Source organism: Apium graveolens, chromosome 6 (genome assembly GCF_009905375.1).
Source record: "Apium graveolens cultivar Ventura chromosome 6, ASM990537v1, whole genome shotgun sequence".
NCBI classification, from domain to species: Eukaryota; Viridiplantae; Streptophyta; class Magnoliopsida; order Apiales; family Apiaceae; genus Apium; species Apium graveolens.
This window is the reverse complement of record NC_133652.1, coordinates 209106609-209131828: the sequence shown is the minus strand read 5'-3', so window position 1 is coordinate 209131828 and position 25220 is coordinate 209106609. Positions and strand designations below refer to the sequence as shown.

General features: G+C 37.7%; 1 protein-coding gene and 1 non-coding gene across 3 annotated transcripts; one reads left to right on the top strand and one right to left on the bottom strand.

Annotated features, from left to right (window-relative positions):
- Positions 1-348: 348 nt before the first annotated feature.
- Positions 349-8377, top strand: LOC141666664 (abscisic-aldehyde oxidase-like). Of its 2 annotated transcripts, XM_074472784.1 has the most exons (10): positions 350-663; positions 975-2675; positions 2918-3177; positions 3262-3471; positions 3606-3824; positions 5257-6222; positions 7142-7237; positions 7457-7555; positions 7696-7885; positions 7966-8377. In XM_074472784.1, the coding sequence occupies exons 1-10, from the start codon at positions 513-515 to the stop codon at positions 8196-8198; spliced, it is 4125 nt and encodes a 1374-aa protein (XP_074328885.1). In that variant the 5' UTR covers positions 350-512; the 3' UTR covers positions 8199-8377. The 2 variants fall into 2 exon arrangements, with proteins under 2 accessions (XP_074328887.1, XP_074328885.1); XM_074472786.1 differs by lacking the exon at positions 3606-3824 and having other exon boundaries at positions 349-663.
- A 14818-nt stretch (positions 8378-23195) lies between these two features.
- LOC141669558 (small nucleolar RNA R71) lies at positions 23196-23302 on the bottom strand. Its single transcript, XR_012553832.1, has one exon. It is a non-coding gene; the product is annotated as a small nucleolar RNA R71 (small nucleolar RNA).
- Between the last annotated feature and the right edge of the window lie 1918 nt (positions 23303-25220).

Genomic DNA, 25220 nt, shown 5'->3' with positions numbered 1-25220 from the left:
AATATAGCGACGGACACCACCAAGCAGGTAACCCATTCTGCTGCAGCCTGCAAACAGGGACAAACACATGCCTACACATACACACTGACTGATATATACTAGGCAGGGGCTGTTCCTAGCTTATTCTTCTCTTTACACAATTTCTTAAGCAACCCTACAACCAATGTGATAAATCAATTAAATCAATTCAAGTTATATGACATTATACACTCACAATATCTAGTAGTAAATCTTATGGAACAAAACAAATAATAAAGTATCATTTCTTTTTTATGAATAAAGCATCTTAATAAGACCGGACATATTCACATTTCCAGAAAATAATTGTTTAGAAAGAGAGGTATAAATGAAATGCAGGCTTATCTATCTATCATTTATTTAATGGAAAATGTGTGACAGTGACACCAGCGTACCAGCTTCTTCGTTTTGGTTTTCATCAGCTAATGCACACATACAAATAATGAAGTGCAGCATCTTGTTTTAAGATTTATAGACCACACATACATACAACTATGGAGATTGGTACAAATGATGTTCTTGTATTTGCAGTCAATGGCAAAAGATATGAGGTTTCCTCCGATTCATTACATCCATCTACTACTTTACTCCACTTCTTGCGTTCTCATACCCCTTTTAAGAGTGTCAAACTTAGCTGTGGTGAAGGTACCTCCTCCTTCTCCATCCTATGCATGTTTGATTCTTAGCTATACTTCTTGTATCTTTTCCTGTTCTTCTGAGATGATGACTTAGTTGACTATTGTACTTTTATTTCTTTCATCTCATGACTTCTTAGTTGCCTATTGTATTTCAATGTTTCTCGTGCCCCTTGCTAGAACCGCCTATGAATATGATTAGCATCGTAAGGTAGTTGAGATAGTTGAGCTAAGCCATACATGAGTTGGGCCTAACCAAGTCATGTAGTATGTTTCCATGTTTTACAGATGTTGTGGCCTTTAACCACTTGACTATTGCAGGTGGTTGCGGTGCTTGTGTTGTTTTACAATCCACGTATGACCCGGTGCACAAACAAGTCACAAGTTGCACAGTGAATGCATGCCTCACACTTGTTCATAGTGTAAATTATTGTTCAATTACGACCTCTGAAGGACTTGGAAATAGCAAAATTGGTTTCCATCCAATTCATGAGAGGTTTGCTGGTTTTCATGCTTCTCAATGTGGTTTCTGTACTCCGGGAATGTGCGTCGCGCTCTTTTCAGCACTTGTCAATGCCCAAGAAAAGCAGGGGCCGGATCCCCCTACAGGCTTCTCCAAACTCACTGTTGCTGAAGCTGAAAAGTCTATAGCAGGCCATTTCTGTCGTTGTACCGGATATCGGCCCATTGCAGATGCTTGTAAAAGTTTTGCTTCTGATGTTGATATGGAGGATTTGGGAATTAATTCATTCTGGAAAAAAGGAGAGAGTGACGAGGCCAAAATGAGTAAATTACCTTCCTATAATCCAAAAGATGATATTTGTACCTATCCCGATTTCTTGAAAAGTGAACTGGAGGCGGCAATGTGTTTAAATATTAATGGAAAATCTTGGCATAGTCCTCTCACTCTCAAGGAGCTTGAAAGATCCATTGAAACTAACATGGTTACCGCGACTACAAAGAGTAGGTTAGTAGCTGGTGACACGGGTATGGGTTTTTACAAGGCACTGGATCACTATGACAATTACATTGATCTAAAGAAAGTCTCTGAGCTTTCGTCTATTAAGAGGGACCACACTGGCATCGTGATTGGTGCAGCTGTCACAATTTCTCAAGCTGTTTTAGCTTTGAATGAAGAAGGAGAAGGTGTGTCATCTTTTGAGGGGGAGCTAATCTATAAGAAAATTGCCAGCCATTTAAAGAAAATTGCTACAGAGTCTGTCCGAAACTCAGGAAGTATAGGAGGGAATTTAGTTATGGCACAACGATCTTCTTTTCCATCAGATATTGTAACAATACTGCTTTGTGTGGGTTCAAAAGTTAATTTAATCACAGATCTTAGGCATGAAAATCTTACACTAGACGAGTTCTTGTCAAGGCCATCATTGGATCAACGAAGTGTGCTTATGAATATCCATATACCATGCCGGGGGTCATTAAAATATAGTTTCTCAAGAGAAACTCAACCGGATACTAGGATATTGTTTGAAACGTATCGTGCGGCTTCTAGGCCGCTTGGAAATGCATTACCATATCTAAATGCTGCTTTTCTCGCTGTTGTTTCTTCAGTTGACAATGGAGTTGTTATAAGTGAGATTCAGATGGCTTTTGGTGCATTTGGGACCAAACATGCGCAAAGGGCTAGGATGGTTGAAAAATACTTGGCAGGAAAATTTTTAAATTCTGATATTCTTTATAAAGCTGTTAAACTAATTAGAGAAGATGTGGTACCGGAACAAGGAACTTCAGATGCCCTATATCGTTCAAGCTTGGCTGTATCTTATCTCTTTGAGTTTCTGTATCCCATGGTTAAAAATGGTACCGCTGTTACCAATAGCTGGTTGACTGAAAACACTGAATTATTATCCAGAAACCGCAATAAACAAGAAAAGGACAGCGAGTATGATAGTATGAGGAAACCAACACTACTATCATCTGGAAAGCAGGTGATACAGTCAAGAACAGAGTACTATCCAATTGGTGAACCAATTACAAAGTCTGGTGCTTCTATTCAAGCGTCTGGTTAGTTGTGCTTGGTTTAGCATCACTACTTTATCTCATTAAAATTCTGTCTGCGGCAACTATCCAGGAATTTCAGTTAACACATATATTAAGCCTAACTTCTACCTCTCTCTCGCCCTTTATCGGTCAGTTTTTGCTATGTGTCTCTCTACTTGTAGAAAATTCAGAATAGTTATAATGAAGTACGTCAGAAACACTATAAATATTATTTAGTTTACTCTTTGATTCCTCTCCTCCCTTAGGTGAAGCTGTTTATGTGGACGACATTCCTTCACCAACGAATTGCCTGTATGGTGCATTTATATATAGCACACAGCCTTTGGCAAGGGTGAAGAACATCAGATTCATTTCCAATTTACTACCAGAGGGAGTATCTTCTGTTATAACTTGCAATGATATCCCACCAGGAGGTCAGAACATAGGTTCAAAGAGCGTGCTAGGTACCGAATTATTATTTGCTGATGATCTTACTGAGTGTACTGGTCAGCGTGTTGCATTAGTGGTACATTGATTTTTACCTTAGCTTATGTGGTCGTTTGACATGAAATCTATAACATGCATATTAAAAATGGATTTGGCTGTATAGGTTGCAGATACACAAAAGCACGCTGATAGGGCTGCGTCCCTAGCTATTATTGATTATGAGACTGAAAATTTAGAATCGCCAATTATAACTGTTGAAGAGGCTGTTGAGAAGTCAAGCTTCTTTGAAATCCCCACCTTCCTACGTCCAGCGCAGGTTGGAAATTTCTCAAAAGGCATGGCTGAAGCTGAAGACAGTATTCTTTCTACTGAGGTACATTTCATAATTTATCTATTCCAGTTTTTATGTGTTCTATCAATTGAACGCTTACTTTCTTGTGTTTTAGTTGTGACTTTGCTCTTACCTTTTCATGTGTTAATGTGTTGATTTAAGTTTTGAAAAAACAGATCAGGCTTCCTTCACAATATTACTTTTATATGGAATCACAAACTGCTCTTGCTATCCCAGACGAGGACAACTGCATTGTGGTGCACAGTTCAAGTCAGTGCCCTGAGTTTGTGCACAAAGTAATTGCAGTTTGTCTCGGTATTCCTGAAAATAATGTCCGTGTTATAACAAGAAGGGTTGGAGGAGGCTTTGGCGGCAAGGCACTAAAATCTATGCCTGTGGGTACATATTTTTGGATAATTCCTACTTAGATTAATTAAATTTAAATAATGCTAATATATTCACCGAACTCGACTGGTTTCCACTCCCAAAGGATTTTTGGGTTAGTTTTGATGTTTCGTAAGTTATAAGAATGTTTTATGTTTGCCATAAGAAACTTGGTTAACAATTATTACTGAAGACTTGGAGGAATACTTATAGTACGAGAATGTCTTTCAGCTAGGAAAGGTGCTACGTTTTAGCAGTTGGAGACTCTATGAGATCAACTTTACAACTCACCCTTGTAGACCCACAGGCCAAGCACCTACAAGAGATTTAATGGATCAATTGACCTATTAAAATATCCATTTTGGCTACAAATGTGTATACTCGCCTAGACTAATTTAAGCCCATAGTTAGCATTTACAAACATTGCAGAATTTGGAGATGTTCCCTCTCTCAACAATTATGTATAGTTGGAATACTTTATAACACACCTTAAGGTTTTAGGAGAACTACTTTGTATTGTTATAACACACCCCTTAAGGTTTTAGGAGAACTGTTAACTCAACATATCGATTTCTGAATTGTGGAGTTCTTCAAATAACAACCCTAGAACTGATTGATGGGGTTCAAAACTTTTCATTACTGAAAGAAATCCACTTTTCTATTAAGGCAAACATTAAACTAAGGCTTAATTATAACTTGGACCTTAAAGTATGATCATGTGTACACATAAACCCTTGAAGAAAAAAATCATACACATCAACTCTTGATGTATTGAATGTGTATATTTCGACCCTTGCCTCTTCAAGAACTCATAAATCGGTTGACCAAGGACATCACAGCAGGGTAATCTTGGCAGAAGCTAAACTGATCCTTTCCCTACAAAGTTGAGATGCTTGAACAAAAAGTTCAGATGCTTGAAGGAGAATTACACATTCTTACAGTTGCAGCAGCTGTTAAGAAGAGAAATTACAAAAGACTTGTATGGGTGGCTGTGGTGTTTTTATGTTTATTTGTTTACCATGTTATGAACATGATGACAAAGTTGGAGCAAAAAGGTGGAAAAATGAAGCTACCACAGATGTAGATGTAGGCTCCCAGATGCACAAAGCTTGTAGACTAAAGCTCTAATTTCTAATGCTGCTTATGTTAGCTACAATGTACCAGAAATAATTCAGTAGTTTAGGATATATGAGTTATTGAATGGACAAGGGTCAGAATATACACATTCAATACATCAAGGGTTGATGTGTATGTTTTTCTTCTTCAAGGGTTTATGTGTACAAATGATCATACTTCAAGGTCTATGATATAATTAGGCCTTAAACTAACCTTGAGTTTAGAAGTCAACCGCATGTTCCTGATATCACACACATGTGCACTCAAGTATGATTTTTATGTATATCTTTTGCTAGTTAATTGAAAGACGTGATATGTATATTTTAGGTTGCGACAGCATGTGCACTTGCAGCTCAGAAATTGTGTCGCCCTGTTCGGATGTATCTTAATCGCAAGACGGACATGATAATGGCTGGAGGAAGACATCCAATGAAGATAACATACAGTGTTGGTTTCAAATCTGATGGAAAGATTACAGCTCTACACCTTGACATTTTAATCAATGCAGGTTTTTCCCCAGATGTAAGCGCCATAATTCCGGGGAATATGATCGGTGTGCTTAAAAAGTATGATTGGGGTGCTTTATCTTTTGATATAAAGCTATGCAAGACAAATCATTCCAGTAAATCTGCAATGCGAGGACCCGGAGAGGTGCAAGGGTCTTATATTGCGGAGGCTGTAATAGAACACGTGGCATTTACTCTTTCTCTGGAAGTGGATTCTGTTAGATACAGAAACCTTCACACATTTGATAGCCTAAAATTGTTTTACGAGCAAAGTGCAGGAGAACTTGTAGAGTATACTCTGCCTTCTATCTGGGATAGATTGGGGATGTCATCAAACTTTAAACAAAGGATTGAAATGAATGAATTATTTAATCGGGATGAAATATGGAGGAAAAGGGGTTTATCTCGTGTTCCCATTATGATGCCAGTTACTATGAGATCATCCCCTGGAAAAGTGAGCATTCTTTCAGATGGATCTATCGTTGTGGAAGTTGGAGGGATTGAGCTTGGGCAGGGGCTATGGACAAAGGTAAAACAAATGACTGCATATGCTCTCAGTTCCATCCAATGTGATGGAACTGCGGACCTTGTGGATAAGGTACGGGTTGTGCAATCTGATACTCTGAGCTTAATTCAAGGGGGAATTACTTCCTCAAGCACTACATCTGAATCAAGCTGTGAAGTGGTCAGAATTTGCTGCAACATCTTGGTTGAACGACTTGTCCCTCTTAAGGAGAGTCTACAGGTTCAAATGACTCCTTTAAACTGGCATTCATTAATTCTTCAGGTATCTATCATCTCTTCCTAAAATTTACTTTTAAGCCTTATAATCTCCAATAGGTTGATGCATGTCGATTTTGTTTCAATTTTATAAATTATGTCAGATATGTTCTTCTCTAAATGTGTGGACGAAAGAAAGCTACTTGAGATTAAAGTGTCTTGAGAGCACAGATTATAAGAAGCATCTTAAACTTGAAAACATTAGACTATTAGCAACTCCAATAGATTAGCTATTTGGCATCCTCAGCTAAAATATAAGGAACATGAGACTAGAAACTACTCCAATAGTGTTCCAGTACTGGGGTCTTCTTCTCATTACTTATAAATAAGTAACCTCTCTCTTCTCCGAACTTATATTTTATTATAAATTATTAAGAAAAACCATTTTCTCCCTCCAATGTAGACGTATTTTTAGAGATGAAAAGTACATTTTAGTAATAAAATATTAGATGAAGAATGAATATAAGGAAACTTGTTGGAGATAAGAGTACCTATTCATGTCCTTACTTATTAAGATCCGATTTATATTAAATTTATGGAATGGACTAAGATAAAATTTATGGAATGACCATACAGTGTAGTTGCTTTTAGCGATGATACCAGAGAACAAGTTTTATTCATTGTTCAGTGTATATAAATGCACACAACAGTCAGTGTATATGAATTATCTAACCATCAAGCCCTAACTTGCAGTTGGCATTATATGTTGTCATGGTTGCCAATCTATGATAGTTAATCCCTTGCACTGACTTTTGTAGTTTTACAACTTTTGTTCATATTGATATGAGAAAAACTTATACACAGAATCATCTAATATTTGGATGATTTAAAGAAGAAATAAGCAAGAGTAGTTGGAAATATCTGTCGCAGAGCTGCATTACCTAAACTGTTGAGTAAATAATTTTAATAATTTGTTCATTATTCAGGCACACTCACGTGGTCTGAGCTTATCAGCAAGTTGGTACTTTGTACCTGACTCCAATTTTAGCCGGTACTTGAATTACGGGGCAGCAGTGAGTGAGGTGAGTTTGTTGAACACACTTGTGTTGTCTTAATATGCAATTTATGCTTTGGGAATATGGTTCAAAATTGATATTCTTTCATTCTCCACTCTTTGGATAATGCTCTTAAAGTTCACAGAAGAGGTCTACACTATCAATTGATCATACATAGAATGTCTCCTGTATAACAGTGCTTAATTTATGGTTTTAACAAGGACAACCCCGATTTTTGTACTGCAGGTGGAAATAAATATTCTAACGGGAGAAACCAGTATCCTTCAAGCGGATATCATCTATGATTGTGGCCAAAGTATGAACCCTGCTGTAGACATGGGACAGGTTGCCAAACTTTAATCATGATCAAACATATTAACATTGTTCTCACTCCTTAAACTATTTCACACCCAAATGTTTCCTGGTGAATCTTTTCTTATAATATAAGTGATTACAGTTGAATACAAAGTTTTACTCTCATACAGATTGAAGGGGCTTTTGTTCAAGGAATTGGATTCTTCATGTCTGAAGAGTACCTTACTAATGCAGATGGATTGGTGGTTGCGGATAGCACATGGACATACATGATACCAACAATAGACACCATCCCCAGACAGTTCAATGTTGAGGTACTGAACAGCGGACACCACGAGGAACGTGTTCTCTCATCTAAGGGTATGCCACGCATCATCCACCTTCTACTATAATGAAATCTAAGCAAATTATATCACTCAAGTTATATATGTTTTCTGCAGCTTCGGGTGAACCACCTTTACTTCTGGCAGCTTCTGTACATTGTGCCACAAGAGCGGCCATTAAGGAAGCCCGAAAGCAGTATCATGCTTGGAGCAAGTTAGTTATGTTTGATTCAATGTTTGATTTGGCTGTTCCTGCTACCATGCCTGTTGTGAAGCAACTCTGTGGAATGGATAGCGTGGAGTTATATTTGCAAAGCTTGCTCTCGACTTCTCGGAAAAATCAGCTCTAAATTGTTATCCTCATATAGTTGTTTTCAGCTATATATATTATTCAAGATTATATCTATCAACATGAAAACGAACTACAAGGTTTAACATAAATTGCATTCAGTGACATTTTTTGAATATAAATTCAACCTCTCTCAACAGAATTTAAGTTATCCTCCTGGGTACAAGTGAGGTTTGTGTACATCTTACTAGAAAAGCAGGATGCACTTGAAATGTTTGGTCTATTTTATGAATAAAAATATATTTATTTTTTTGTTGTATATACAACAAAAAAGTTCGAGATGCCGGGTGTTTTATTTCTTGAAGTCTAATTTTTCAAACATCATAAATTCAATAAAATGCATGGTATAAGAAGATTAATTATCACACCATACATTATTCACAAATTAAATATATTCGATATTATATATAATAGTGGATCACTATAAAAAATATAGTTATGTGCATTAAGCCTCAACTAGTACCTATGTCCTCTCACCTAGTACATATGTCTATGTCCTCTCACCTAATATCTATGTCTATTATTTCATGTGTTAGTGAATACATTCACACAAGTCTTGTGTGCTTTCAAATATACAGATTTATATAGAAATTAAATTACTTCCGTCTCGTCGTAGTTAATCGAATAGGTGTGACATCACAACGTCAATAATAACAAATTAATTTGAAATTTAGTCAGAATTGGCCTAATTTACAACAGGTTTCCTCCACTAATTCGCGACGAGACTTTCTGGAAGTGAACTCAAGATATGTTGTTGTGCAAGATATGTCGGTATATAATAAGACTAAGTCACTTTGACAACCCTAAGGATAAATTGTATGATAATTTCATTGTATTATGTATTTGTATTTCTTGAGTTTGTAAAAATGCTAAATAAATTAGACCGTAGGGTTTTTCTATGAACAACCATCAAGCTAAAGAATAAACTCTGGAAGAAGTTCAATACTGATCATGTTGTGTATATGTTGTGAACTTGATGATTTCATTAACAAAACACCTTGGTAGATTTTACTTGGTGCAAATTGGAGCACTCGACAGATAAGGATTATAGTCCCGACGGATGACTCAATATAATCCCGACGGATGATGACTTATTATCCGTTGCGTGAGTAACTTATGTAACAATAAGTCTGTAGCACATTTCTGCATACACCATTGTTTAGATTCTGTAAGTAGTACTCAAGTCATGTTGACTTTATCTAGATATGCAGAATAGGTTGATTAATTGTACATAGATGACGTCTTGTAATCCTACATAAATGAAATGAATTCAAGTGCCAGACTGCTACCCGACAGATAAACAATAATGCCATTCGACGGATGATCAACTAGATAACTCGACGGATGATCATGAACCCGGCGGATAAAGAATTCAAACATCTGTTGACAGTGACAACACAGTCACATGCGTCGAGTGTATGCAAATGAAATATGGAAGCCTATTCAACTGGATTTTAGAGAATAAAGAAGCATTGCCATTTTCATGCTATTATGAAGATATTCAAAGATGCTGGAATAGAGTAATGAAGTAGTATAGTATTAGACTTGATAATTTTTGTTTTATTATCCTGTCTTATTACTTTGTAATCTTGGTGATATATAAACCAAGAAGCAGCAAATAGGATAACTAACTAAGCAACCAAAGAGAGAAATATTTGTAAGCTGTATTCTTAGCATTTCTCTGCATTTTTAGTTGTTCTATATTTGTAAGCAGCTGTGAGCATTTTGCTACACAGAGTTCTCTCGATATATATTATATATCTCTGGTGGATACATTCAAATCCTCCAGAAAGTTTTAAAGACTTGTATTTTTAATTACTTGTGTTTTGATTCTTTTGAAGTTATTATTCCGCACTCTGCAAATCAATTCACACTGATATATACATATTTAAGTTAGAATAATTTTATTTAAGAAAAAGTTTCAATAATTCCATTCAACCCCCCTTCTGTAATTCTTGTTGAATTGTTAAGAGACTAACAATTGGTATCAGAGCACGCTCTTGATAAACAAAGAGTTTAAAGATCAACAAAACAACAAGATGAACAAGAAGGATGTTGGAGTCAAGATTCCTTTTCTAGATAAAGATAATTACCATCACTAGAAGGTAAAGATGCATCTTCATTTACTTTCTCAAGATGAGGCCTATGTAGATTGCATAGAAAGAGGCCCTCATGTACCTATGAGAGCTGCAACTGGAAATGAACCATCAGTCCCCAAGCCAAGGCATGAATGGTCTGATTCTGATATTGAACAAGTCTAGAAAGATAAGAAGACCATGAATATTATGTTCAATGAAGTTGATGGTGATATGTTTGACAACATCATCAATTGCAAAACTGCCAAGGATGTTTGAGATACTATACAGATTATCTGTGATGACACTGAGCAAGTTAGAGAAAACAAGATGCAACTACTGATTCAGCAAAATGAGCATTTTCACAGTGAAGAAAGTGAGTCTCTCACTGACATCTTTAGTAGGTTTCAAAAACTACTAAATGCTCTGAAGCTGCATGGAAGGGTCTATCAGACAAAAGACTCCAATCTGAAATTCCTTAGATCTCTTCCAAAGGAATGGAAACCAATGACAGTCTCATTAAGAAACTCTCATGATTATAAGGAGTTTACTTTGGAGAGACTGTATGGCATCCTGAAGACTTATGAGCTTGAAAATAGAACAAGATGAGAGGATGGAGAGAGGAAAGAAGAAAGGAGGATTCATTGCACTAGTTGCTGAGTTAGAAAAAGAGAAGGAGATGAAGATGGAAGCTGTTGAATCAACTTTAAGGGTCTGTGAAAACAAGGGCAAGGGGCTGGCAGCTGAAAATGAAGATTCTTTAAGCCAAGATGACATGGAGGACATTGATGAACATCTAGCATTTCTTTCCAGAAGATTTTCCAAACTCAAGTTCAAGAAGAACTTTGGAGCAGCCAAGCCAAATAGAAACATGGTGGATAAATCAAAATTTAAATGTTTCAAATGTGGCTTGGCAGGGCACTTTTCCAGTGAGTGTTGAAGGTCAGATTTCAACAAAAAGAAGTTTGAGCCTGTGGATTATAAACAGAAATACTTTGAGTTGCTCAAACAAAAGGAAAAGGCTTTCAGTACACAGGAAAATGACTGGGCAGCAGATGGTCTGGATGAAGATGAAGATGTCAGCTATGTCATTCTAGCCCTAATGGCCAAGTCTGATGAAACAGAGACAAGTTCTTCAAGTAATCAGGTAATTACTACAAACCTTGCACATTTATCTAAAGCTGAGTGTAATGATGCTATAAATGACATGTCTACAGAGTTATATCATTTGCGTGTTACACTTAAGTCTCTTACTAAAGAAAACGCTAAAATCAAAGAAAATAATTTGTTTTTAAGTGAGAGGAATAATGTGCCAGAGTTTCAGTTCATTGATTTTGAAAAATGAAGAACTGAGTGTAAGATTGCCAAGGAGGAATTAACTGAGTCCTTGAAGAAAGAAGAAATTTTAAAGAAGCAGCTTGAACGTGAACAAGAGGTGATTAAGGCATGGAAAACATCTAGAGATATTCATGCTCAAATCACCAAAGTTTAAAGGATCGAGTCCTTTTGTGATGCAGCCTGGAAGAAGAACAAGGAGAATCTAGATCCATATTTAATGGAAGGAGTACTAACAGATGTAGACTCGACGGATGATGAGGGTCATCCGTTGGATAACAAAAAGGGTTATCCATCGAGTGATGTAAATCCTCATCCGTCGACTGTGAGTAAGCCTATCAGTAAAGCCAAACTCGTTAAGTTAAATGAAAAGTATGGATCAGTTTCCAAGAATTTTGTTTCAGGAGAATCGAGTCAAGTTAAGAAAGGGAAAAAGGCTAATGTTGGTCATATGACTCTCAAGCAATTGAGTGACAGACTTGAAAAGATTGAGGTTAAAACAGAGACTAAAAAGAAAAATAATAGAAATGGTAAAGTAGGGATTAACAAACACAATAACTACACACCTGATAAATATGCTCCAAGAAAAATCTGTGTCAAGTATGGTAGTGTAAATCATTTGTCTGTTAATTGCAAATCTGTCATGCCTACTTCCATATCTGTGCTACCTCAATTTCCCAACATGAATGCCATGCCTCCTATGCCTATGAATGCTATGTCTACACAGAATATGAATGCACAGTTTGCTAATATGCCATTTACACCTAATCCCTATTATGCTGCATTTAGTATGCCACAAATGCTATTTAGCATGCCTTATTGGAATAACATGTTCACTAGTAGCATGCCATTCCCTGTTAATCAAAGTATGCATAATAACTCTATTATGATGAATGGTTTCAAAGGCCCAACTCAAATGACTAATGATGAATCTGATATCCCCAAGTCAAATGAGATAAAGCCTAAGAACAGAAAAAGAAACCTAACAAGACAGGACCCAAGGAAACTTGAGTACCAAAATCAACTTGATTTGATTTTGATGTGTGCAGGGAAACATAAAGAATCTATGGTACTTGGATAGTGGTTGTTCAAGACACATGACTGGTAATTCTACCCTGCTCACAGAGTTCAAGGAGAGAGCTGGCCCAAGTATTACTTTTGGAGATGACAGCAAGGGTTATACTGTGGGATATGGCTTGATTTCAAAAGACAATGTCATCATTGAGGAGGTTGCCTTAGTGGATGGTCTCAAGCACAATTTGTTGAGTATCAGCCAGCTTTGTGATAAAGGCAATTCAGTAACCTTCAACTCAGAAGCCTGTGTTGTGACTAACAAGATGAGCAACAAAGTGGTTCTAATGCAGAATCTGTTACTTGTCTTCTCAAAAAAGCAAGTCAGGATGAAAGTTAGTTATGGCACAAGAAACTATCCCATTTAAACTTCAAGACCATGAATGAGCTAGTAAAGAAGGAACTGGTTAGAGGCATTCCTTCAGTGGAGTTTTCTAAGGATGGATTGTGTGATGCCCGCCAAAAGGGAAAGCAGATCAAAGCATCATTCAGAAAGAAACTTGATTCAACAATTGAAGAACCTTTGCAACTGCTACACATGGATTTGTTTGGACCAGTCAATGTGTTGTCTATTTCAAGAAAAAGATATTGCCTAATAATTGTAGATGATTTCTCAAAGTTCTCTGGGACATATTTCCTAAAGTCTAAAGACGAGGCTAGTGAAATCATCATCAATCACATAAGGCAAGTCAATAACCATCCTGATTTCAAAGTTAGAAGAATCAGGAGTGATAATAGAATTGAGTTCAAGAATTCTATCATGAAAGCATTCTGTGAAGAAAATGGAATTTTGCATGAATTTTCAGCAGCAAGAACTCCACAACAAAATGGAGTAGTGGAAAGGAAGAACAGATCACTTATTGAAGCTGCCAGAACAATGCTTGAAGAATCTAAATTGCCAACATATTTCTGGGCTGAAGCTGTAAACACTGCATGCTATACTCATAATATTTCCCTAGTTAATCAGGAAAGATGCATGACTCCCTATCAATTGTTCAAGAACAAGAAGCCAACTCTAAATTTTCTTCATATCTTTGGCTGCAAATGCTATATATTGAGAAATCAAACTGATCAAAATGGGAAGTTTGATGCTAAAGTAGATGAAGGAATTTTTGTTGGATATGCTGTTGGTAAAGCATATAGAGTCTACAATCTAAGAACCAACATTGTTGTGGAATCAATACATGTTGTGTTTAATGATAAAAAGATTGAAGGAATGAAAGATGGAGATCACCATGAGAGCCTCAAATTTGACAATGTGGAGATGGTTAGTGATGACAGTGATGATGAAAATGATCAAGAAACAGTATCAAAGGATAATGCAGAAAAATCTACTACTAATGAAGCACAAAATTCAACATCTGTCGAGTTACAAAATACTTCATCCGTCGGGAGACAATCTGCGTTATCCGTCGGTAGACAACCAGCTTCATCCGTCGGAACTCAAAATTCACCATCCGTCGGGTTATCAAAAGAAGCTGGAAATCAGAATAGATCACCTATAGAAAGTTCCCCTTTCTCAAATCAAAGATCCACAAACTCAGGGGGAGTTTCTAATAATCAAAACTCAGTCACACATCAAGACAACAATAAGGCCTCTTCATCTAGAGCTAATCTACCTCAAAAAAGGAAATGGACAAAGGATCACCCCTTTGAGCTCATCATTGGTGATGTTTCTTCTAGAGTTCAAACCAGGAGAGCAACTCAAGAAGAATGTCTATACAGCAGCTTTCTTTCCAAGGAAGAACCAAAGAAGGTAGAAGAAGCTTTGTTGGATCCTGATTGGATTTTAGCTATGCAGGAGGAGCTAAACCAATTTGAGAGAAATAATGTATGGAAGCTGGTGCCCAAGCCTAAAGGAAAGAATCCAATAGACACCAAATGGGTATTCAGAAACAAGATGGATGAAAATTGCATAGTAGTCAGGAACAAAGCTAGATTGGTTTCTAAGGGATATTGTCAACAAGAAGTAATAGATTTTGATGAAACATTTGCTCCTGTTGCAAGACTTGAAGCCATCAGAATTTTCTTAGCCTATGCAGCCCATACCAATTTCAAGGTCTATCAAATGGATGTCAAAAGTGCCTTTCTGAATGGAGATTTGGAGGAGGAAGTATATGTCAGTCAACCTCCTGATTTTGAAGATCTAAATTTTCCAGAACATGTCTATTATCTTTTGAAAGCACTTTATGGACTAAAGCAAGCACCTAGAGCCTGGTATGACACTTTATCAAAGTTCCTTTTAGAAAATCACTTCACAAGTGTAGATAAAACTTTATTCTTTAGAAATGTTAATGGCTCTAGTATACTTATTCAAATATATGTAGATGACATTATTTTTGGCTCTACAGATGAGAAACTTTGCAAAAAGTTTGCCAAATTAATGCAAAATAAGAATGAAATGAGTATGATGGGAGAACTAACTTATTTTCTTGGTTTGCAAGTTAAGCAAGTTAGTGATGGAATATTCATAAGTCAAACTAAATACATTTTTGATCTTTTAAAGAAGTTTGATCTAATGGATTGCACATCTGTAAAAACTCCCATGGCTACTGCAACTAAGCTTGAATTAAACACTACTGAAAAGTCTGCGGACATTTCAAGTTATAGGGGCATGGTTGACTCACTTTTGTACTTAACAGCTAGTAGGCCAGATATAATGTTTGCTACATGTTTGTGTGCTAGATTTCAGGCTGACCCTAGAGAATCTCACTTAGTAGCTATTAAGGGAATTTTCAGATATCTCAAGGGAACACCAAAACTTGGCATTTGGTATCCTAGAGATTCTGGTTTTGATCTAACTGGTTACTCAGATGCAGACTATGCAGGTTGTAGAATTGATAGAAAAAGTACAACAAGAACCTGTCAATTTCTAGGAGACAAGCTTGTCTCCTGGTTCAGTAAAAAGCAAAATTCAGTTTCTACTTCTACAGCTGAAGCTGAATATATTGTTGCTGGAAGTTGTTGTGCACAGATATTGTGGATGAAAATTCAATTGCTAGACTATGGTTTGCAAGTTGAAAGAATTCCTATTATCTGTGATAACACAAGTACAATTTCCATCACTGAAAATCCAGTACAACATTCAAGGACAAAGCACATAGACATCAAGTACCACTTCATAAGGGAACATGTAATGAATGGTACTGTGGAACTACACTTTGTTCCAAGTGAGAAGCAGCTTGCAGATATTTTTACCAAGCCACTGGATGAATCCACCTTTTCAAGGTTGGTAAGTGAGTTAGGTATGCTAAATTATTCTTAAATCTTTATGTGATAATTTGCAAGTTGTAATGAAGCCAGAAATTTAATTAATTTTTTAGTCTTGGATGAAATTTTGTCTAAGTCAAAATTTACATCTCGACGGATGATTGTTATCCATCAAATTTGATCATCCGTCGGAATACTATCAGCTAATAAAAATCAATTATTTTTCTGGAATATTTTATAACTCGACGAATAACAGTTTATCCTCATCCGTCGAATTATCTTAATCTTAGCCGTTGATTTCCTGAACATTATCCATCGAGTATACTTACAGTTTGTAAGCATAACACGACGAATAATGGGTGAAATTTTTACAGTTTATTTTTAAACGGCTATTTTGGGCAATTTTCATTGGTTACTTTACTTTACTTTATTATTTTGCACAGTTATTTTTGAGATCGTATAAAAGGTAAATTCATTTCCATTACTTTTCTTTTATCATTCTCAAATCATCTGCTTCAATTTCTTTCTCCTTCAAAGAACTTACTCTCTCTCTGCAAGATCTTATTCTCTAACAATGGCGCATGTTGTCAAGATTATGTCTCAGACTGGGTTCATTTATGAGAAGAATAACTTCACGGCTTTAGTAAACAAGGGGATTCAGCAATCTGGTGACTACCACAAAATGATGGATTTTATGAAGAACTGCAAGCTTAGCTATGCCATGCTGGAATCACCTACTATATTTTGTGAAGTTGTTGAAGAAATGTGGACCACGGCTACATACAACTCAACAGATAAGACCAACACACTCACTATTAAAGGTAAGGAATTCTGTATTAATAGTGATGTTATCAAAGCATGTTTCAAAATTTCTGACAATAATGTGACCTCACCACACATAGACACTGATATAGTTAATATGCTTAATTCCATGAATTATGCTCTTTTTACCTCTAAGTTGAGTGACATTAGGAGATTGAGTCTTAGGAAGGAATGGAGTTTCATGTGTGATATAGTGACCAAGGTCTTTTCTGGGAAAATCAGTAATTTTGATTCTATTAATATTTCCATGCTTAACATGCTCTACATGCTAGTAACAGATAAGTACTTTAATTTTAGTGACCTTGTTCTGTTTGAGTTGGGTTTTAAATTAGGAGAGCTAAATAAGAGAGGCAAAAATGTTTACTATGCTAGATTCTTTATGATGTTAGCTAATCACCTCTCTAAGGGAATTGTGCTTGAGATCCCTAACAATAAATTAGATTGTTGGGTTCAAGAGAGGAGAATCATTGTAGATTTGAACTGGAAAAATCATCACAGAGAAGTGCCACTTTTCTATTTTCCTGTAATGGATGCACCTCAGGTAAGTGAGGTAAGTTCATCAGTCCCTACTACTATTCCAACCTCACTAGTTTCTTTGAGTTCTAGTGTAGCTATGGTAACTGTGTCAATGACCCAACAGTTGCCTACCCAAGCTACCAAACCAACAATAATTTCAAAATCCAAATCAAAGAAAGCCCCCTCTGGTATCTCTCAAAAGATGCCAGTTGCAAAATCCACTAAAACCAAATAGGGGAGTGTGAAGGTGGGCAAGGTAGGTTAAGGATGAAGAGTTAAGTAGTTCCCAGCCTAGCCACACTGCAGTTTCCCAACAAACTGCAGTGCTTTAAAAGGATAAAAGCTTACTTCTAGTTGCATCCTCCCAAAATGATGTAACTATTGATCAAAGCTCTCAACCAAGAGCACAGGCCAAGAGGGTAAGGAACACAAGCTCACCCCAAACTTATGCCAGAAAGAAGAAATCCAAAACCCTTGGGGATGCACAGGGTACACACACTGTGCAAACTGGTGCTAAAGACATAGTTACTGCACCTTCTCAAACTCAGCTTGATGTGGCTCCAATAAATGTGGAGTCAGAACCAAAATCTCTAGTAATAGAAGCACCTAACACTCCAAATTCTCCCACAAACTCTCTGGATGTGGATATGATCAACACATCAATTCCTGATTCCCCTTTTTTAACTCTGTTGGGGAAGCCAAAATCTAATGCAAGTGAGCATCATCTTTTAGATGATTTGTTGGCTCACTTGCCAATTCTTTCAGGAACTGTTGAATCATCTGTGCCCAAAATATCATCAATCGGCACAGAGGCCACAATAGTTTCTATTCCAAGTTCATTCACTTCTACTCTCTCGATGAATATTGCTCATCCGTCAAGTAGTGATTGTATCCCGACGGATAAGCTTAACAACAGTTATCTGTCGGATAACAAAACCACTAACCCGATGGATATAACTCATCCGTCGAGTGTCTCTGCACAACTTCAAACTTCATTTTTTTTTAGTGCAGAAGAATTAGTGGTTGTACAAAGAGAGTGCTATGAGTGAGAGTCTGGTTTGCTCCCAGGAAAAAGGAGAGCAAAAGAGTGAAAATATGCAATCCATTTCATCAGGATTGGCAAAAAAAAGTGAGAGGAGCCCCACCTTAGATGGTGAAGGTGAGGGTGGAAGGTGGGGAGCCAGGGTGAGACCCTGATGCAACAAAAGAGAGAACACGAGAGAAATGCACCTTCTCAAACTCAGCTTGATGTGGCTCCAATAAATGTGGAGTCAGAGCCAAAATCTCTAGTAATAGAAGCACCTAACACTCCAAATTCTCCCACAAACTCTCTGGATGTGGATATGATCAACACATCAATTCCTGATTCCCCTTCTTTAACTCTGTTGGGGAAGCCAAAATCTAATGCAAGTGAGCATCATCTTTTAGATGATTTGTTGGCTCATTTGCCAATTCTTTCAGGAACTGTTGAATCATCTGTGCCCAAAATATCATCAATCAGCACAGAGGCCACAATAGTTTCTATTCCAAGTTCATTCACTTCTACTCTCTCGATGAATATTGCTCATCCGTCAAGTAGTGATTGTATCCCGACGGATAAGCTTAACAACAGTTATCCGTCGGATAACAAAACCACTAACCCGATGGATATAACTCATCCATCGAGTGTCTCTGTACAGCTTCAAACTTTATTTATTTTTAGTACAGAAGAATTAGTGGTTGTACAAAGAGAGTGCTATGAGTGAGAGTCTGGGTTGCTCCCAGGAAAAAGGAGAGCAAAAGAGTGAAAATATGCAATCCATTTCATCAGGATTGGCAAAAGAAAGTGAGAGGAGCCCCACCTTAGATGGTGAAGGTGAGGGTGGAAGGTGGGGAGCCAGGGTGAGACCCTGATACAACAAAAGAGAGAACACGAGAGAAATGCAGGCACAAGAGCTATAATGATGGATGTCATTGCTAGTGAGTTAATGAATGTCCAGGATGTAGACAGGGAGGGACTATCTCAGCAACCTCAAGCTGTTATAGATTCCACCTCCCTTGATGCTGAGGCATTTACTCACCATGTTCCAGCTTATCAACTTCTAGCTGAACAGGGCAATGACAATACAGAAAGGATGCTCAATCTAGTGTATACCACTCAATCAATGCTAAGAGCTAAGGATGCCATCACAGCTTTGCCTTCTACAGCTGGTGATGTGGATTATGAGACTGGTGGTTCAGCAGATTTCTTTGGTGTTGAAGGTGGAGATAGTGAAGAAGAGGCATTGGACATAGGGGGAGAAGTAGGTTCAAGTTCAAGATCAGGAATGCCATCATGGGCATTTTCAAAGCACTGTGATGAACACTACTTCAAGATAACCCTAATTCAACTAATCAATCAGATCTCTGTGAATGAAATGAGCATGAACTATCTGGAAAGAGGACAGCCATCCTGCATCAAATCTCTAAAAACTGAAATTATTCTGAAAACCCACAAGGAATTGGCCAAAAGAACCAAAAGGAAACTGGATTTTGTTGATAAGGAATTGAAGGATCAGTTTTCTAAGGAATCCACTTCAACTACAACTCAAGCATCAAAACCCACTGTGGTATTTGAAGACATCAAGGTGGTGGATCCTTACAGAAACATTCATGGTGAACCTATTGTGCCAAAGGATGAACCAATAGATTGGGAAATCCTACCAATTCCTGACTTCAATTTGCCAATCCTTAGCAAGCCAAAGAGAACAAAGTCAAGAGCAGTCAAGAAAGTGAAGCTGTCACCTCTCAAATCCAAATCTCTAGTCAAAGCTCAATTTAAAGTCAATAAGGGAGATTACATGTACTTGTGTGACATCAAGGAATTCTCTTATCTAAATCTCTATCTAGATGAACTAGAAGAAGTGAGAGGAATTGATGCATACAGAATCCTACCTGAAAGGCTAGTTTTCAAGTACAAGGGAGGAAAGGAGATTCAATGGCCACTTCACAGGATCCTTCAAGAAAGCCAAACTGTACTGATTAATGTTTATTCATTTTCAAGAAGAATTTTAGGTTCAATGTAACTGCAAGAAGACTGGTTCTAAAGAAGATTGAAGAACTGAGGAGTTTTAGAGCTAAAGATGCACTCCTAAAGACTCTAATTATCCCTTACACAGGGAGAAGACTGCATCTAAGGTCCTATTGGCTGATGGAGTTCAAGGATGACAAAGGAGTGAAAAGATTTTTCAGACTAGAAGACCAATTGAGCATATCTAGCAATGAGACTCTCTTGGAGATGTAAGAAAAGCTAAATCTCTCAGAATCCGATGAACTGAATTCCACAGGCAGCTCCAAAATCAGATAGAAGAAAACAACAGAAAGCTTGGAAAGAGATCCAGACCTTCAAGGAACTAGATAAATCTGCTCAGGCTAGATGAGCACCTTGAAAATGACTGTGAGCTAATCTTTGTACATTTTGATTATTGAAGCACTTTACAGTTTTATCTATCTACTTTCAAAGTTGTATTTTTAGGGTGTTTTGTTATCATCAAGTTTCTCTGAATTTATGGCTACAATTCCAATAGACATAAATTGGGGGAGATTGTTGTGTATATATTTTTAACTTGATGATTTCATTAACAAAGCACCTTGGTAGATTTTACTTGGTGAAAATTGGAGCACTCGACGGATAAGGATTATAGTCCCGACGGATGACTCAATATAATCCCGATGGATGATGACTTATTATCCTTTGAGTGAGTAGCTTATGTAACAATAAGTCTGTAGCACATTTCTGCATACACCATTGTTTAGATTCTGTAAGTAGTACTCAAGTCATGTTGACTTTATCTAGATATGCAGAATAGGTTGATTAATTGTACATAGATGATGTCTTGTAATCCTGCATAAATGAAATGAAGTGAAGTGCTGATAAGTGGCATTTTATACCACTTAGAGCGTCTTAAAATGGCTTAAATTGGTGTCTTGAAATCAAGTATTTTGTGTATTTGATGCGTTTTTCTAGTGTTTATGCATTTCAGGGTTTTAGTTGCATTTCGGGGGAGGAATCATCAAGAATAAGCCTTGGCATGTGTTCACCATTGCGAGAGGAAAGAAACGGGCAGATTACGGCGAAGAAACGGAGCGAAATCAGAATTTTTCCAGTAGAGGTCTGAGCGCCCGCTCAGCTATGCTGAGCGGCCGCGCAGGGTCGGGAAAAAAGACAGTTTATTTTAGGACTTCTACTTCTGTTTGGTTTCCACTTCTATGTAATCTGAGTTTTATGGGACTATTATATAAGTAGATTTGAGACGTTTTCACAAGTGTGGATTGAAGAAAATTGTGTTTTTACGCAAGGAGCGAAGGAGATAAGGAAGAAGACCGATTTAGCACACCGCAATGAAGAGGAAGCATATATTCTTGTGATTCTTGTTTCGTTGTAACGTTGGATGCTAGTTTTCTTGCTTTGAACTTATTTACTCTTGTGACGTACTCTGTTTTAATATAATTAGTTTAGTTATTATTTTCTTGTATTTGTTTATCATGATTTCATATGAACCCATGATGACGATAAGTGCTATTATGGGCTAATCGTGATCATGGGGTTGCAACGGATTTATTATGGAATTCTTTAGTTAATTGTTTAATACTTTAGTGTGTGATGATTGCATGATATCTAGTATTGGTTGTGCGTATTCGTCTTATGTGCGTCGCGAACATATAAGATAGGGTGTTAATCTCTTGTGAAGCGACGGTGGATCTTGAGATTTAGAACTTGCCATGCTAGCATAGGTTCATGTACGTTGTGCATGATTAGTGGGTAACTCTAACAATTTTATTTGCCCTATGTAATCAAAAGGAATAACTTGTGCTTAAATCGTTGTGTTGTCAATTTCTGTAGACATATGGGAACTCAACATAATTGATGACTATTCAACTTCTATCTTAATTGTGGATGCTTGGTAGAATGGTATTAGTACAATGAAAGTTGGCTTTTATCAGTTTCTTGTTATTCAATTAATATCATCACTATCACATGCTAAAGGTAATAACATTGGCTATAGAAGGAAGTAATAATGAAGTTGTGATCTCATGAGTGTTTTATTATTGATAAATTGAAGTGTTAGTTAAGTGATTAATTAAGTAGTTAATTATAGTTAATATTTAATCAACAATTTTAAGTGTTAGTATCTTAACATTGAGAATTATCATACATTGGTGAGTGAGTTTAATTATACAATAATTTAGTCTGAGTCTCTGAGGGAACGAACTAGAAAGTATTCTATATTACTTGCGAACGCGTATACTTGCGTGAATATTAGCGCGTGTTTTCGCCCTAACAAGTTTTTGGTGCCGCTGCCGGGGACTCGGCGTATTTGTTTAGTTTATGTACTTACCATCATTGGTCATTAGGACTCAGTGATTAGGACGTAGTAGTTACTTAATTTTTTCCGGTTGTGTTTCAGGTACTTTAGCAAGCGTTTATGCAAACTCGTTCTCGTGCTCGCAAGAGGACTTTAGATACAGCTGAGGAGACAGACGAAGTTCTTGATATTCCGGAGAAGTTAGATTTTGAGGATTCGGATTCAGGAACTGAACAGAAAGAACCAGTAAACATGGGAGATCGTATTGTTCAAGCTGATCCAGCTCTGATGGATTTTTCTCGGCCTAAAATTGATGACATTCAGTCAAGCATCCTTCATCCGGCTATTCAAGCTAACACCTTTGAAATCAAGCCGGGCACTATTCAGATGGTGCAGAATTCTGCTTCTTTTGGAGGAGCGGCAACTGAAGACCCCAACATGCACATAAGGAATTTTGTCGAGATCTGCAGCACTTTTAAGTATAATGGCGTGACTGATGAGGCTATCAAGTTGAGGCTTTTCCCATTCTCACTGAGGGACAAGGCTAAAGACTGGTTACATTCTAAACCAGCTGGGTCCATCACTACGTGGCAAGATCTTGCGCAAAAGTTTCTGGTGAAGTTTTATCCGATGGCAAAGACTGCTGCTATGAGGAGTGCTCTTACTCAGTTTGCGCAACAACCTACAGAATCTATGTGCGAGGCTTGGGAACGCTACAAGGAAATGTTGAGAAAATGTCCACATCATGGAATGCCGGATTGGATGGTGATCACTGGTTTCTATAATGGTTTGGGGGCTCAATCTCGGCCCATGCTCGATGCAGCAGCTGGAGGCGCCTTATGGGCTAAAAGCTATACTGAGGCGTATAATCTTATAGAGACGATGGCTGCAAATGAGCATCAAAACCCACCTCAGAGGATGACGTCAGGCAAGGTAGCAGGTATTCTGGAAGTTGATGCAGCCACCGCTATTGCAGCCCAGCTCCAAGCGCTATCAATAAAGGTTGATTCTCTGGCTACGTATGGAGTTAATCAAATAGCTATGGTTTATGAGCTTTGTGCAGGTTCTCATGCTATGGATCAGTGTTCTCTTGTCAATGAATCTGTTCAGTATGTGAATAATTATCAGCGACAACAGTAGCCTGTGCCAGCGACCTATCATCCTAACAACAGAAATCATCCAAATTTCAACTGGGGGAATAATCAGAATGCTATTCAGCCACCATATCAGCAAGGAGTGAGTAAACAGTTTAACCCACCTGGATTCCAGCAACCACAGCAGTATGCTACAGGGCAATCATATCCTCAACAGGGAAGTGCAGCTGTACCTACAAGTGCTGATTTCGAGGAACTTAAGCTATTGTGCAAGAGTCAGGCGGTTTCTATCAAGACCTTGGAAAATCAAATCGGTCAATTAGCCAATGCAGTGCTCAATCGTCAACCCGGCACTCTTCCCAGTGACACGGAAGTACCAGGCAAGAAGGAAGCTAAAGAGCAAGTCAAGGCTATTACCTTAAGGTCTGGAAATGTAGCTGATGCTGAAAAGGCAAAAGAAGTAGAAGCTGAAATTAGAGGTGAAGAATCTACGCAAAAGGAGAAAGCGGCGGAACCAAGGAAGACTACTATTGAACACACTCTGCCTGAGGCTAATACAGGGGAGAAACAGCTCTATCCTCCACCACCTTTTCCTAAGAGATTGCAGCAACAAAAACTGGATAGACAGTTCGGGAAGTTTCTGGAGGTGTTCAAGAAACTTCACATCAATATACCTTTCGCTGAGGCTCTTGAACTGATGCCTAGTTATGCGAAGTTTATGAAGACTATTCTTTCAAGGAAGGTGAAACTGGATGACCTTGAAACCGTTGCTCTCACGGAAGAATGCAGCGCTGTTTTGCAGCAAAAGTTACCACCAAAACTGAAAGATCCAGGAAGCTTCACCATTCTTTGCACAATTGGCAATCTGACGTTCGACAAGTGCCTTTGTGACTTGGGAACAAGCATTAATTTGATGCCGTTGTCGATCTTTAAAAAGCTGAATCTGCCTGATCCAAAACCCACATACATGTCGGTACAATTGGCTGACCGTTCCATTACTTACCCAAGGGGCATAGTTGAGGATGTGCTCGTCAAGGTGGATAAGCTCTTCTTTCCAGCAGATTTTGTTATTCTGGATTTTGAGGAAGATAAAAAGATTCCCATAATCTTGGGAAGGCCTTTCTTGGCTACTGGTCGTACCTTGATAGATTTGCAAAAAGGTGAACTTACTATGCGGGTCCAAGATCAGGATGTGACCTTCAACGTATTCAAGGCAATGAAATTCCCTACAGAAGATGAGGAGTGCTTAAAAGTGGATGTGATTGATTCTGCGGTTACTTCAGAACTCGATCACATGCTAATGTCTGATGCATTGGAAAAGGCCTTAGTGGGGGATTTTGACAGTGATGATGAAGAAAGCAATGAGCAATTACAATATCTGAACGCTTCTCCCTGGAGGCGAAAGCTGGACATACCATTTGAATCTCTTGGTACTTCTGACCTTAAGAATGCTGAAGGGAAGCTCAAACCATCAATAGAGGAAGCACCTACCTTGGAGCTAAAGCCATTACCTGAGCACTTGAGGTATGCTTTTTTAGGTGATTCATCTACGTTACCTGTTATTATTTCATCTGAC

Excerpts from the sequence above, each read along its gene's own strand:
- LOC141666664 (XM_074472784.1), top strand. The coding sequence starts at position 513 with ATGGAGATTGGTACAAATGATGTTCTTGTATTTGCAGTCAATGGCAAA. Across the intron at positions 2,676-2,917 it reads TGCTTCTATTCAAGCGTCTG|GTGAAGCTGTTTATGTGGAC; the intron begins GTTAGTTGTGCT and ends CTCCTCCCTTAG. Across the intron at positions 7,886-7,965 it reads ACGTGTTCTCTCATCTAAGG|CTTCGGGTGAACCACCTTTA; the intron begins GTATGCCACGCA and ends TGTTTTCTGCAG.